The 16,503-nt window shown below is 35.4% G+C and overlaps 1 protein-coding gene across 1 annotated transcript in view; it reads right to left on the bottom strand.

Annotated features, from left to right (window-relative positions):
• Nucleotides 1–1,708: 1,708 nt before the first annotated feature.
• LOC124162979 overlaps nucleotides 1,709–16,503 on the bottom strand; it is a 122,390-nt gene continuing 107,595 nt past the window's right edge. The window contains exons 7-10 of the mRNA XM_046539760.1: nucleotides 14,786–14,905; nucleotides 12,688–12,808; nucleotides 11,445–11,593; nucleotides 1,709–6,855 (exon numbers count right to left, since the gene is read on the bottom strand). Coding sequence (XP_046395716.1) covers nucleotides 6,691–6,855; nucleotides 11,445–11,593; nucleotides 12,688–12,808; nucleotides 14,786–14,905 — 555 coding nt within the window. The 3' untranslated portion in view covers nucleotides 1,709–6,690. The remainder of the gene's footprint in view (nucleotides 6,856–11,444; nucleotides 11,594–12,687; nucleotides 12,809–14,785; nucleotides 14,906–16,503) is intronic.

Consider the following 16,503-nt stretch of genomic DNA (forward strand, 5'->3'; position numbering starts at 1 on the left):
TTTGGTCTATGCAAGTACGGACACACAATGATCAATTCCCTTTTCCAAGTTTCCCACTTCTGTGGGCACTATCCTTCCCGAGTAATGCCAGGTGGCCTGCTAGTTACAAATACCCTCATAAGCATGTGCTTACAGAAATTGTTATTGGTAAATTTGATGTGTGAATCTGTAAATAATACAGATGGAATTATGTACCTGTATGAAATTTTGTCAATGACTTTTAAAAATTTATTTCATTCCACCAGCAATTCATTGATTTGAAAATTTATAATGTGCGTATCTCTATTTCAAAATATACATACCAGCAATACATCAAAATTATGGGTACCTAATTTGTAAAATTACGTAGCATTGTACTCAGGGATGATATGTTCTTGCTCATTTTTTATGAACAAAGCTATATTTCAGTAAGGAAAGTGAGGTCTTAAAACTAGCATCAAGCAAGGCTATGCATTTTTAATATTTGCAACAATGAAGACATTGATACTTTTGTCTTTATCATATTGACATACAGCAAGAATCAATCGTTTCTTGAGACAAAAGTAAGTGCCAAAAAACACTATATGCTTCTTGCATAGAAGTGCATTGTGCATAGTAACTATTTCATGGCCATTTTCAGTACTCTCTGATAAATTGAGTGATTTGCATTGATGTGTAATAAACACGAACAAAAATACTTTTTCGGAATAGTGGGCATTCTAGAATCATTCAAAATCTTTCCAGGTTCCAAACAGGTATTCTGAAGGCAATGATGTAGGACATGTCAGCAAACATGGGATATCAAAACCCAGTCCTTTGTGAAATGCAAATTTTGAAAAATTGAATATTATGAAGTTAACACATTCAGCACAAGACATTCAGTTTTAAGCTTAAAAAAAAATATCTTGCCAGGAGGTGGACTATGCCTTATGGATTAGTCAACCTATCTCTCATTGAGCAGCCTCTGAATAATTTTAAATTTTCTCACATATTCATTGCCAGCTAGGGCCGAGATTTGCAAGTTTCAAAATCCATGACATTGATGAAGAGTGGTTGACTGAAGAAGAATGCAACTGATAAAAGATAGTGTTAAACTGTAATTACTTAGGAGCTATGGTAGTTCACTAACAGATAACAATGGTAGGGCCAACAATTCCAATCCAAGTTGAGGCAACTGAGAAACATCAAAGTAAGCACATTTGATTGTGAACCCCAGTTTTGCTACGGAACATCAATTGTAGATGATCATTGATGATTTCTAGAATAACCTGTCAGAGCAGGGAGAACACATCGAGATGATGAAATACAAGTCAATTTTCAAAATGCCGGTACTATTACATATGACTGTCAAGTGGGATGGCTGAGGTGCATTTTTTACATCAACCAATCATTTGCGATACAGGAGATGAAAAATGAAGTAGTTGATACTAGGCTACATTTTAACTGATATTATTTATTTGCCTTTGCCCACAATCCTTAGTCATTAGCATATCAATGGCTAAGTTCTAACAACAGGTATCTAAAAAATAGCAACTTTTCAGGAGAGCAATGAAATTATTTTTTTTTTTTTTACTTGCACACTGAAATTAAAAACCAGAAGTTCATAGAACTGAAAAAGAAGCATTCATTTGCAAACAGAGTAGTTTTTTTATTGTATTTTATTTTTTTTAATGTAATTACACTTTGCTTGAGATACCTGTCTCAAACCAGCCAAATTTGAGATATGTGTTGTTAGAACTTAGCCATCGATAACGGTGGGAAAAAAACTTGCATCTGATACTTCAAACCTGAAGATGCAAGTTGTAATGCTGGGGAAACTGTCTTACCTAGATGAATTGATGAGGTAAACAAACCTAGCTACGCCATCTTTGGTAGAATTTACTGAAGTTATAGCTCCCTATGTGAAAAGTGAGAATTGAAAGAAAAGAGAAGATGTTCAGCTCTTGGAGTAAACAAATATGTACTGACCAGCCAAAATCCAAAAATCAAGCCTTTGATATTTTTTATATTTTTATCATAAGAATTTTATCTTTCTTTTATCATAACATTGTACTATGCATAGCAATTTCAATTCCAGTGTCTGCTGCAAACTTAGCCACTGAATATTTTCTGGATTCCATTTCAATGGCACTTTGCTTCTTGAAAACGTCTAATATGATAAGTTTCCTCCTCAGTGAAGAATTAGAAGTTGTAGATCTAATATACTTTGCCAGAAACTTATCAAATGCGTATAAGAAAAGCACATTGCATGGTTGCTACTTGCAAATTATCAGCATACTTCCTGATCTTTCCAACTCCTGAATTTGCAACTTCTACTGTGCTCTATATACTTCCTGCTCATAATTATTTACCAATTTCATCAAGTGTCAAAGATTCTGTGGAGGAAATGTTAAATAACCTGGCTCAACTTGGCTTTCTTTTTAACTAGTTTGCTAATGTCAAAATCTAATGAATAAATAGCCCTCATTTACATATATAAGTACATATCACACCAAAAAACAAGGCATCTGAGATGGCTATAAAATGCACAAATTTTCATAAAAATACTTCGGTACATATGCAATCTTTGAAATTTCTTCCACCGATTCTTCAGAGCTTAATTTTATTACAGATAGATAACTCACACATAGTGATTGAGTTGAATAGAATGAGTCAATAATTTTGAACCATGTTAGAAAATATCAGCCTATCATAAAGTAAAATATTTCAAAATCCCAGATATTTTTCAGCAAATTACAATTGCAGAGGTTGATTTATGATCCAGCATATGTGGTGCCTACAATATGTAACAATTTCATTTTACTTTTCTTGCTATGTGGTTTCAAAAAAAATTTCCACTAAAGGTGACAAACTTTGGCGTTTTAAAATCCTTTTATTGGAGAGAAGCACCTCTAAATTCAATAAATATGAGATTCTATGCTTGCTCACATTTTCTAGCTCCAAATAATGCATGGTAAATATCCAGTATGCTTGGCAAACTAATGGTTTACAGATAATAATATTTGCACATTGAAAAGACTCCATTTGTTTGGTCTGCCTTGTTATATCTTGATAGTGAAATAATTGATATTATTCTTCAGAGTGATGAACAGTAAGTAAATTCCACTAGGTATTTTAATCAATACATTATACCATAACAGTGGAAGGATATGAATTGTGTACATAGTCTTTTCAGTTCTCAATGCCTTTAGACAACTTTGTTGCAGTTAATTATGTCATGTCTTGAGCAGATCAATTTTAATTTCGAGAGCAAATTTGCAAGCATTGGAAGTATGTTAAATGATTTGCCCAGTGATCATGAGTGGAAAATTTCACTTATTATTTTCATACAAGAATATCATTCCTAATGAAACAACCAGACAGCAGTATTCTACAGAATAAGAAGTGCTTTATAATGGAGTTTTAGTTCTTTAAAGCTGTCATGTATTGGTCCTTACCATGCATCACTAACAGTCGAGTCGCCAGAGAGTCCCATGAATGATAAAATGGTTGAATGGGATGTAGAGGGCAAAATTACCAGGTCAGAAAAAAAAATGCCAGAAATAAACAAAATGCAAATAAAGGGTACCTAATGTATGTAAGAGAACCAATGAATTGCTGAAAGGGTATTGTACTCCTAATGATTCATATTCAGGAGGAAATTCAGGAGGAATGAGTTGGGATGAAAATTAAATGAAATTCAATGAAAAAACCATGATACAGCAAATTGCTGCACAACTTGTACGGCCTTTTTCGACCATTCATTCCCCAAGCTTTTCTTATTTATGTCACAAAACAATTCCAAGCGACTCAACTGTATTAATTAGTTCTATCAGAACTTCAATGTGTTGTGGAATATCATTTTTCCAACAGTTATTACGCAAAAAACATTATCATGTTATGTTCTCCCATGTTTAATCAAATGCTGTTCATCATAAAAAATGTGTACCTATTTCAGTCTGTTATGAAAATTATGGTACTGGTCTAAACAAAAGTCTTCAGTAGCAATTGAATTATAATCAGATAAAATGACACCTCCTATCTACATGTTCTGACAAAATACAAAACTTTTACTCCACACTTTTAAATTTTTCATGTGCAACTACATCGATATGTTTATATATGGACACTTTAATTTTTCACCAACATTTATTCAAATTCCGTCGATTAGTTTATCATGAAATAGTTCATGTTTATGATTCATCATTAACCACATTGTCATTAACACATTCAGTGAGGAGCACATCAATTGATATTCTATCCAATATGATTGACTGACCATATCAAACGATGTATCCTTTTTCTAGGCCAGATATTCTTTTCTTCGTTCTCATACTATTTGCTCTGCTTTCGGCTGTATATTCTACCTTCAGTTGGGTTCTAGCAACTGTGTGGTGTGCACCATTTTTTGACAGTTGCTCTTTAGACAGTGGAGATGAAGCAAAGATGGATTCCATGGTTTCCAAACAAAATTAAATCTAATTCTGATGGCAGTCCGCAAAATTGCTTTGAATGCGTTAATGGAGGCATAATGACGTTATGATAAATGCGTATCAGATAATGGTGATTCCAATTTAAGTTCTTTCTGCTTTCTGAATCCCCATTTTATCTCTCTAAACATAACCATTAAAATAAAAAGACAGTTATATATTTTAGTAATACATAATATGTAATGGCGTGTTCAAAGACATTCTTGAAAGTAGACACTTTCAATTTTTGAAGTTGGAAGAATGTTGAGAATCACTCCACAGACAGTTAGTGCAGAATCACAATATATGAGTAACTACTGCAATGGCAAAAAAGGAAAAATCATCCATTTTATAGCCTGAATGTAAGTTAAGAAATGTTACCACTGGCTTTGATACACATGTACTTTTCCGAAAGATTTAGGAGGGTGGCGCATTCTTTCACTGGTATTTTAAATACTGTTCTTTTCAAAGTTAAGAATGTGATGGACGGAAAGATTTGAAGTTTGAGCCAATTTGAAATTGTAATTCCAACAATCAAAAATATTTAGAAGCATTATTATTCGGCAATGGCAAATTGCACATTCATAAAGGGATATTAGCTCTGTGGACCAACAATAATATTGAAGTGACATCTTTTCTTATCTCAGTGATGAGGTGCTAATTTAATTGTTTCAAAATCACAATAAAAAAGGAATACATGTGTATTAGGAAATAACAGCTAAGTATTTTATTTCAAGTAGATAATTTGTAGTAGGGCAATAAAAATAAAACCTTTAATCTAGATTTGCTTGCTGAGATAAATTTTAAAACTGAATACAAAACGGCCTTTCCTCGGGAGCCCCTTTCAATGTAAGATATAGCTGAAAAATGATGCACAATTTGCATTAAAATATGTTTTCTCTAGTGTTAATGCAAGAGAAAATCGAAGATGTAATGTCATCAACACTCCTGTATCATTTAAGGCAATATAATTCCATTTAAAATGTGCCTTTGATATGTAGAGACCCTGAAGAAATTTTTGGTTCAAAGCAAAGAGTTCAACTCTTCAAATGTTAAATAGTTAACCTCCTAGAGATATAAATATGTCTCCCTCAAAATTTTTAAATACAGTGAAATGCTGAATACCATGAAATGTTAATGCACATTAATACGAGCTTTACAATTGGCATTTTTGATGATTTCAATGCATTATATTTTGCTTCCCTTCACTTTAATTTTATGTGCATTAGTGTTTAATATAGAGGATATCACATTTCATAGCATAGGAAGAAAAATGATTGTTTTCCAATACAAATTTTGCATTGCTTTCTGGCTATCAGCAGAGTATGAGAAAGTCTGAAATCTAGTTCACAGATTTCCTTTTCAATGTAGCTCATCTATAATGAAAATTATCTCCCTTAATTGAAGAAAGGAAATATCCAAACATACAATTCTTGTTTCCATGAAGGCATTATTTTCATCAATATGAGCTCAAAAACATGTCCCTTCCGATTCTGAAGCCGGTTAAATACTTCTTCCATTACTGCAAATACAACTTTTTTTCATGTTGATCTAGATAGATATATATTTATATAAATTTTACTCTTTTAGAACTAGATATCTTCATATTTTATGAAAGCCTCATTTATCAAATAGAGTTATATTATTTCACTTACTTTATCCTGAGCAGTCTCCCAATGAATTTTCAAATCTTTTCACCTGGCAGATGGCTCACTCTTGCTCTCCCAACAATAGAATCAAATATTTTTCTCAAACTTAAATATACCATGAACTGCTAGTTCTTTATGCTGGCAAGATTTTGCTTACTCATTTTCACTTGAATTGTAGACCTGAAAAAACGCAACTAAAACTGACCAAACAACAATGAAACGATATTATTGTCCAGTTATTTTTCGATATTTCTGCTCTGCACTTTCAAAAATTATTACTTAAAAAATAAAAACACAGCTAATTTTTTTTTACATCTTAAAATGGCAAAACTAACCATGAGAGATGAATGGCATGTTTCTTAGCATGCTTGAGAAGAACAGAAAAAAATCCGATTTTAATGAACAAATAGTTTTCCCTGATAGCACTTGAAAGGGCAATTGAATCACCGCAGCTCTTTTGGGCCAAAATATTTACTGAACAAAAACAAAGCAAGAATCATTGCTTTGTTTTGCATTATCTTACCATTCCTTTAGGTTAAAGGGCACTCGCAATGTTAGTGCTAGTTGAGGATACCTCTTTCCAGACATCAATTCACACAATTCACAGTAAGTCCTTAACGAAGAGTGTGCCACATCGCGACAGCTTTACGTGGATTCTGTGCCATATCACTCCAGTGATCTTGAGCAGGCCCTGGCGACTCGTGAGGACCCAGGACACAGCTACCCAATAGAGGGGAATTTGCACCAATCAGGTCACTGCTTTGGCCTAGTATACACACCTGAAATAATCAAAAACATTTAATTTGTCTGTTAATTCATTGAAGTGAAATGTTATTTTGATACCAAACATGTTTAGCAAATTTTCAAGGCTCTGCAACTATGAATAATAATGATAATAATAATGTTATATATTCCCACAATTTGATTTTACAACTGAATAACAAAGATAACAAATTGAAGGAGCTTTAGGTGTCTCCAAGGTCATAGGACCAGAATTGAGCCACCATCAAATAAAAAAAATGTATGCCAATAAAAGAAAATAATAATGCAGTAAATATTACATGAGTGTTTTAAATAAATAACTTAAAAATAAATGTTCAATTGTTTTTTGTGGGAAAAGCCAGTCTTTGGCAAGTATTGACATTTTAATTGAAGATTTAATTTTTTTAATTGAAGCGGGCAGTAAATGAAATAACTTTGGCCCCATGTAAAGAAATCAACGTTTATATAATGTTAACATTGGTCTGTTTGTTACTACAAATGACACACTCTTTAAATCATATTTAAATTTATCTTATCCACTCGGCATATTGCCACTTCCGGCATAAAACAATCCAGCATATCAAACCATTACTCCATCCGTTAACAAGGGACTTATCACAGTGTTGCATTAGCCGACAGAAATTCATTCCCAGTTATTATTCACTTGATGTGCGAGTTGTCCATTGTATATGAGAAGGCATTTCTGTCAATTTAGACATGGAAATCAGCATTTCTGGCTCCCCTACTGCAGGATGCATTACCAATAAGACAGTATTGTATGTTAGCAAAAATGGATTTTCATAAATTATTTCTATGTTTTACCTCTTTGAAAAATCTAAAAAAAATCAGAGTAGTTATAGACAAATTGAAGAATATGTATTCAGTTATTTTTTCAATTTTTGTAGGTGCCTCCAAAATTGAAATAATGGTGAATTTTTGACTAAAAAATGCTTATGCACAATTTTTATCGTGCACACAAAATTTTAGTCTTTATCATAATATTTGTCTTTAAAAAATTTATTTTCTATATAGATATTTTTCAATATTTAAATTTTATAAGGAGATATTTACAAAAATCCTATTGACCTTCAATTGACCCCTGATGGTTCGCAAGACCATGTACAGGGCCGACAGTCGGTGAAAAAGCATATCTTTTCATGGCCTACATGATGGTACCAAACTGAATTCACGTGCCAATTTCACTATCTTTACCTGCGAGGCCCAAGGAGGTTGGAATATACTCCAGAGGGCACCACTGGTTCTGAGTGAGGAGCAAAGTGTGGCAGGTAAGGGGGGGTGCTTGGGTAGGCTAAGCCACTTTGATCTAGTCTAGACCAGTAGCGGCATGTGCATATACACATGTTAGCAAGTGCACACCCAAACATGAATGAATTACAATGGAAAAATTTTCCTTTACAACGAGAAATATAAAAGTCCTGTCTACATATGGATGAAATATGAAGCTCTGAACGCTACACCTATCTCTTTGGTAAATTCACCGCTTTATATGCATGCGACCCCATGGCATCCCGCTGGTCGCATATTCGGACTTATGCGATCGCTTGTTGGTGCTCTGGCGGGATGAGGTAAGCGGGGGTCATGCACTGTTCAAATGGGTGCTGGGAGCAGACTCAAAACGATGCGAGTGCGCACCCCCATATTAGGAGAGTAACTCGCAGGTAGTGTAGCTGCCACCCACACTACCTGTGCCCAGGATCCTAGTCCATCAATGCATCCAGTGCCGTTCAGCGGCATTCATTTGAACTTCATGCTAAAAACGCTTTTTTCATGTTCTTCTAGCAGTTATTTGCTGGTGTGCTTTCTATACTACATTGTGAGCCTGAAATCTATTTTTTGTTAAGTTTTTAAACTCTCTAACTCAATGTATATATGCTCTAACGCACACCTTGTTAAAGTACCGCCACTGGTCTAGACCAAGACAACTAATTTCCCTACACTATGCTGATATTTAATTTTATTAGAGGCAACGAGAACCGCACAATTACTGTACAAAAGGATACTTTCGAGGATATCCCCATGAGTAGAGTAGCTAACAGGACAATGAGTTCATACATTAACAGCCCAGTGAGAAATGGGTGGTGGAATCCACGTGGAACCCACGTGGAGAATTAACGTGGATACCACGTGTTTTTGGTCGTGGAATCAACGTGGAACCCACGTGGAAATTTGGTGGAAAAATTAAAACAGCAGTTGGTGCTGTCCTAAAACCATTAAAACCTCAACCACTCTATATCTAAACCTTCTATATATGTGTCTACGATTTTTCATGTGCTCTCATGGCTGCCTTTCCACGAATTATATAAAAATAGAATGTGCGATACATTTTCACATAACTAGCGTGGTTTCAGGATGATAAATGACGCAATGTCACCAGAGAGTTAAGTTCCACAAATTACAAATTCTGTTTAACATTTTATGCTAATCACCACAAATCCACTTGAAATCAACGTGGTGTAACGTTACGTCGTAAAATCTGGTTGATTTTTCACGTAAGTCCAGACAAGGGAAATACTCCAACCGTCGGTCACATGCTGGATCAGCGAAAGACTCCACAAACAAGAAAAACAGCTCACAAGAAAAAGGTAGCCAAAAATAATTTACGAGTTATTACCGTACGATATCTATTCAAAGTAGAGTATTCAAAAAATCAGAAGTATTACAGAAAACAATGATAGTAAATTCATGATCCCAAGAAAACATTACCAGCTAAATACCAGCAGAAAATTGCTCTAAAAAATCTCATGCCTCACAAGACATGTGACTCCCAGCAGGTCACGATCAAAAGAGGGCTTGCCTATGCAAGGCGAGACAGCATTTGAGGGGAGGGCTTCTTCCAGGGAGTGGAGGGGTAGCCAGGCGAATTCAACAACCGCCCACTGATGCGTCACTGCCCCTGCAGAAACGGCCGCTCCACAAAACACCATTCCCTGGTTTTGAGACAACAGCAGGCACCCAGAATTTTCCCCTCAACTTCTGGGTTGGAGACATCAGAGGAATCAGAGGGATAGTTCATTGGAACACATGGAGGGGAAGGAGATACATACTGGGGTGAGGTGTTGGAGGGAGAGAGAATTGTGATAGGACAATGGTAAAACTTCTCACTCCAGGTGCAATACTAAGGCCTTAGCACCGATTTCCCCTTGCTTGCCAAGGAGAAGTATTTCTCCGCAGTAGTCCTATATAAGTCTTGCATTGCAGGTAGGCTGGTTCGGGGCTGGTTCGGAGGCTGTTTCGGAGGCTATTTCAGAGGCTGTTTCCAGAGGCAGGGTTTCCAGAGGCAGGGTTTTCAGAGACAGGATTTTCCAGAGACAGGATTTTGCGAGACAGGACACTTTGCTACAGGGCCCCTTTGCGCGAAAAATCCTTGCTAAGTTCTGCGGATAAGTTCGGAGGAAGTTCGAGGAAGTTCGAAGAATTTCTGGGGGGGGGGTACCAGAAATTTTTTGGGGGGGGGGACACTAAAAAATGCCACAGTGGATTCCACGTGGGTCCAACCACTCAATATCCACCACCACCAAATATCCACCACTCAACGTGGATTCCACGTGGGTTCCACGTGGATTCCACCACCCATTTCTCACTGGGAGTGGTGTTGCAAATTATTGGTAAGATCCTATAACAATCTCCAGCTGAATACAAGTGATTATGGCAACATTTTTCCCTTAATGCAGTACATTTGAGGAACAAAACATAGCCAATGTATCAGTCAGAGACTAAGTCCAAAAATTGACAAACTAAGATGTTGGAACTGTGACCACGTTATAAACTGGGAAACAGCGCCTCCAGATAAGGCCGGATCCAGAATTTTTTCCTGGGATGGGACACAAGGGCCTGACAGACAAACAGTCTTCTTATATTTGAGATTAAAAGCAACATACGACAATTACTATGCGAAATATTCCCTTTATTTTAATATGAAAGTTATGAATACGAAATTAAATAATCTCTAATAATGATTAAGGCTGCGTAATGTACATAACAAAACGAACGTAATGATTGCCATATTACAAATCTTGTCTGTTTTGTTAAGCGTTTGTGCAGGGTGCTTGCCCCCACCCCCCAAGTATGCCTATGCCTCCAGATATTACAACCTCTTTGGCTTCGCAAAATGCTACCATCCGTGAAATCTACATCCACGCATTACACATAAAAGTAACGTGAAGCATAACCTCAAGGATGACACGCTCTCAAAATTTTTTTACCGATTAAACTAAATGCATAACACTAACAGAAATGCAACAAATAAAAAAAGTATTTGATAACCATAATTAACGAAGCAGTTCAGCTTGAACAAAAGAGGAGAACAACTCAGCAGGATGAAACATGATATTTTGGCAATATATTTGCCTTTGTACAAGTTACAATATGTATTTATACTTAATTGAGTCTTTGGTAATTATTTGAAAAAAATGGTAAAAATTTTCAAAAAGTAAACAGCATGGATCACATTAACTGTATAGCACATTTGTTTACAAGGAAAATAATTTTTAATTATTAATTTCGTAACAACACTTTACAGAACAACATCACTATATTTTATATTACTAATCCTGCCAATGTATGATGAGATGGCAAATTATCTCACCTCCAGAGCTGCAAGGTTCAAGCTACTGGCTGGAACATTGAAAGTGAGAGCTTCATTCCACACAGGATTAGCACAAGCTTTCCTAGCAGCTGTTTTCTTTTTCTTCACCCTCTTCCCAGCTATTAATAAGTAAACTTTCGCATATGGATCTGTAAGAAATAGAGATAAGCAACTATGAAACGCCTTTTGAATATTTATTAGATAAATTCTGTGTTCATCAAGAAAATCAACATTGAATTATGGTATTTTGAGTACAGGGGTATCTCAATGAAAAAGAAAACTTGCAGGTTGCTTGATTCTCACTGAAACACGGAATTCATCTCTTCCATTGTATTTCCTTGGGAGTGATTTCCCTATTGCAGTGTATGAAAAGTGGACTTGGTAACAGTTTTACAACTTGAGGGCATAACAATCGGCTAAATGGACATGGCAGTGGTGGGCCTGATATGCCGAGGAAAAAAAGACATCTGGGAGAAAGTGGGTTATTCTGGAGTGAAATTGAAGTGCATAATTAGTCAGAAAAAATCAGGTTATTTGACATTTTTCTACCACAGACAGCTCTAACCTTTATTTATGGCAATGAATCATTACTACTGCATATTGCTGCCATAAAAGTATCCTATTCTCCTCATAGAATGACCATGTAGAACAGTGTGTGAAGCAATTAAAGTTATTAATTTGAGGGAAGTTATAAGACAGATCTATTCAGGTATAGTTTGAAATGAAAATTAAATTATGTAATTCTTTTTGAGCATTTTGACAAATTAGTTGCCTTTTTCCTGATAGTTTGTAGGCTTTTTGGTACTTAAAGTTTTCCTCTGTTTGTTAATGTTGTTAAAATTTGAAATCCCTTAGGAGGCTTCCCTATTCCATCAAAACTTGGCAAAGTTTCAAATAGCAAAAGTGGCTTAGAGAAATACAATTAAATGCAGCAAGCCACACTAAAAGCCAGTTATGGTCGTAGCCATGGAATCAATTGAATTTGGAATTACCAATAATGAGTGAAATTGCAAGTCATACACAAGACATATTGGAATACACAGGTAACATCCATAGATGAAATATAAAAATGTTTTTATATCTGAGGGATGTTCCATTTCAGTTGGTGTGATATGTGCATGACAATGAAAGGGTATCAAAATCTTCCATCAAGATATCCCACTGATGCAATAGAATATGCTGTGTGAGCATTGAAATGAATACAAAAAAATAAATAGGTAAATAATTTCATTCACTAGATTACCTGGAGGATCCCGTTCTTGAACTGGAAAAAGATTTCTTGCTTTGAGAAGAACTACAGTGAGTCTCTCTGCTGATGGCAGGTAGCTTAAGGATAAAAGTACCTCTTGTCTTTCTTCTGGGGGCTGAAACAAAAATCAATGCAGATAAGTAAAATGAAATTGTTATGACTGTGGTATTATGTATTCGAATAATAAAAATTCATATCATTCACTGTAACGATTTTGAAACTTAAGGAACTCTTAACATTTTATACCCAATGAAAGATTTCAATAGCCAAGGTCTTTCAAAAAAGTACGATGTACTTTAGAATTATTTTCACATTTTAATTTATTATTTTAACATGTGAAATGTTTTTGTAAACTTTCTCATGCACCACTGATACCAGGGTTGTAACTGGCTCCAGTGCTTGCAATGGCCATAAATCATTAATTCAAACATACATACACCAGAATTGCTAGTGCCAGTAACCAGTTTGATTAAAACCTGGATTAATTTGATTAACCTGAATACATCTGAATACAAAACTTCTTCAGCATCAGCAAAGTCAGTATGCATGCATGTCATTGCATCAAAATGCTTGAAGTCAAGAACTGGTGCAAGCACTGGAATCCAAGTTGCTGTGTTTATTGTTGGCAGCAAGGGACTAGATCACCAATTTCATTTTATTGCAGGCTGCGATGGATACAAAAATCAAAATGATGAATATTTTTCTGTGCAGCAAAAAATCGGCATCCTTAACTCTTTCATGGATAAGTTGATGGTCTCATTGATTTATTCTGAGCAGGTCACTGCTTCTCAGATATTCCTCGGCCTTGTGCAAGGGCCATATGTAGTTCATTGTTGCACACACTCTTTTGAGGGATTCCTACCAGAGCGTGAAATTTTCTACCTGAACAAGTACATGAACAAGCTCTTTAATGATGTCACCAACTCATGGAAAAAGGATGGGAACTCTCAGGTTTTCTCACTTTAAACTTTAAAAAGAATGGACGTTTAAAACTTTTTGGGTCACGTCAATGTTTTGGGTGGCCCCAAAGTTTCCCGAATCGAAAATGGCTACTTTATCAAGGGAATATGGTGAGGCAGAAAATTTTATTAATATTTATTGGCTGTCCGGGTCACGAGAGTAAGGGTAAGTGAGTAGGAGGTGGAAGGATTCAGTAATTGAGGTGGGTGTTTTTCATGTTTACAGGTTGCCAGGTACGGCTTATTTTGCGGCGTGTGTCCCTGGTAAAATTGTTCTTCTCGGCGGTTTTTATGATAAAAGGGAACAATTTTAACAGGGATCCAGATACCCAATAAAAATTAACAAAATTTCTTTCCCCACCATTTTCCATTTATAAAGTGACTAGCATCAAGTTGGGGCCACCCAATACATTGATGTGGTGACAACCCAAAACGTTTTTCACTACCGTTACAAGCACCATGAGCAGAGTTGAGAATTTATGTTGGGGGTCCAGCAATCCTGCTTGGAGTTAAGGTGCTATGGAATATCTCCCAGTGAAACAGGTAGACCCTGGGGCCCTAACCAGAAAAAATTGTTGCCTTTGGAAACACCATTAGTTTAGCTTTAGCAATTATTTTTTGTGCTACCATTACATGTCATGCCATTACTCTCATACTGCTATATCTTTATTGTATCATTTCAAAAACTCAAAATCTACGAATAGCATGCCTAAATAATTTACCTGGAAACAACACTACATATTATGTTTTTAATTTATTTTAGGTTTTGATGTTTTTGTTTTCATTGTATTTGAATATACAGATTTTGTATTATCTCAAATAAGTTATCATTTATGCTGGTTGGGCCAGGCTCCCCCAGGTCCCCCAATCTCCACCAATGAGGACGACCAGTAAAAGTTTAAACAAACAATTTTAAAAAGAATGGCAGAGTGGGGAAGAATTTTTTCTTCATAATGACTGGTTCATGGAAAACATTAACAATAATTTATCCTAAGCGAGAGAGGAATGCCTATAAGTGCCATATTGTATGCTGAATTCATATTCAACTATATTGTAATCATAACTATTCCTTACTCATTACCCATCTCTCTTAACACTATGAGTTATGAAAGTGAGCACAGGGTGATACTTGCCTTCTTATTTTTTGTGATTTCTCCCCAGACTTCAATACTTGATGTGACGTCAAACTCTTCCATAGACATGCACACCTCACCCACTACATCATTTCTAGAGTACCGGTCATAATCAAAAACCTATAAAAAAAAGAAAGTCAATTCATTCATGATTATTGGAATAGTGATTTCAGGAATGAGTATGCAGAATATTTTTACATTTACAGTATTTAGCATGCCAGTATGGCAATTGGGAGATGTCCTAGCTTGTTAAGCCTTTGTCAGGCCCAATATTGGAATTTTCTGGCATCTGAATAAAAAAGGCTGAGTTCTGGTGCAACGTGTCTGATGGGAATAGATGTGAAAAAACATAATTACATAACTCTTAGCATGGCTCAGTTTAAAGCACGATTATTTATAAAGATGAACACTCATATGATGTCTTTCGTGGTATCCATAGACCCCTTTACATGTCCTCATAGGGCCCCGGACTGATCCAGCAAAGTGTGATAAAGCATGCTCTTTAGGCTATTAAGTACAGTAGATTCCGTTTAATGGGTCCACCAGTTACTTGGGGCAGCCGCAAAATTGGGGCCGATCTTGAAGAACTGAACCCAATAGAGGAATATCCCAGAGTATTTTCCGCTTAATTGGGACAGCATGCCACTTTATTGGGCCATGAGTCGGCGACATAGACTCCATACTCACAACGAAATTAAAATTTTTTGATTTCAGAATACTATTTTTTTGTATTTTCCTCCTTTGATTTACTCTTATTTTTCACAAATGTTCCTATTCTTGCCCTATTTTGAAAGCTCTTGTTGTTATACTATCCACAAGAGGATAGAACTTTTCTTTAACAGGACTTAGTAAAAGACATTCATTCAGCGTCGCCCGAGGCTGTGAAAAATATTTTTAACAAAAATGTTATAATTCTTAAAAATGATATTGAATTAACTAAACTCGCTGATTTATTAATCAAATTAGCTTTAATAAAATTATTTTGCATTATAAAAATTCTTTAGTATTCCTTCTACCATTTCAAAGTTTTTTATGCCCATATACAAGAGAGTTCTCCTAATTGGGGCAAAGTGCACAAGTAGCGATATGTCCCAATGAACCGGAATCTACTAAATTATTATATGTAATGTATTTTAACATGTGATTTCTATGAGATCATTGTTTTTATTTGCTATCTATTTTATCTAATAATACTTATATTTTACTGCATTGTGTCATTTGTTTGTTTAATTATGCTAAATAATCCGCCACTGATTTGTCGGCATAAATGTGAAAAGTGAAAGGCTGCATAGAGTGTGTCAAAATAAAAAGCTACCATGAGTATAAAGGGTCTATGCTGCATAGTGGCGTGGAGAAATGAAAAAAAATAACTTGTCCTGTGCCTGTCAGATCCATTGTGCGCGACAAAAGGTTAAGTTATGTCAAAAGATTTTTTCATGGCAAACAACCTTTATAGTTTATGCAAAACATTTTCAACATTCACTACGGACAAGTAGGCAGAGAAATATATTTATTTATGGTGGAGAAACATTGTGTTATGAAATTAAGATAGCTTATGCCAGTAGGAGCAAAAATAATCAGTCATGTTTAGGTCGAAAACGCACCATTTTCAAACTAAAGGAACTTATGATATTTAATTATGAATAATTCTTAATAGCCTAAAGAGCACGCTTTATCGAACTTTGCTAGATCAGTCCGGGGCTGTATGAGGACATGTA

Source organism: Ischnura elegans, chromosome 7, assembly GCF_921293095.1.
Source record: "Ischnura elegans chromosome 7, ioIscEleg1.1, whole genome shotgun sequence".
Taxonomy (NCBI): domain Eukaryota; kingdom Metazoa; phylum Arthropoda; class Insecta; order Odonata; family Coenagrionidae; genus Ischnura; species Ischnura elegans.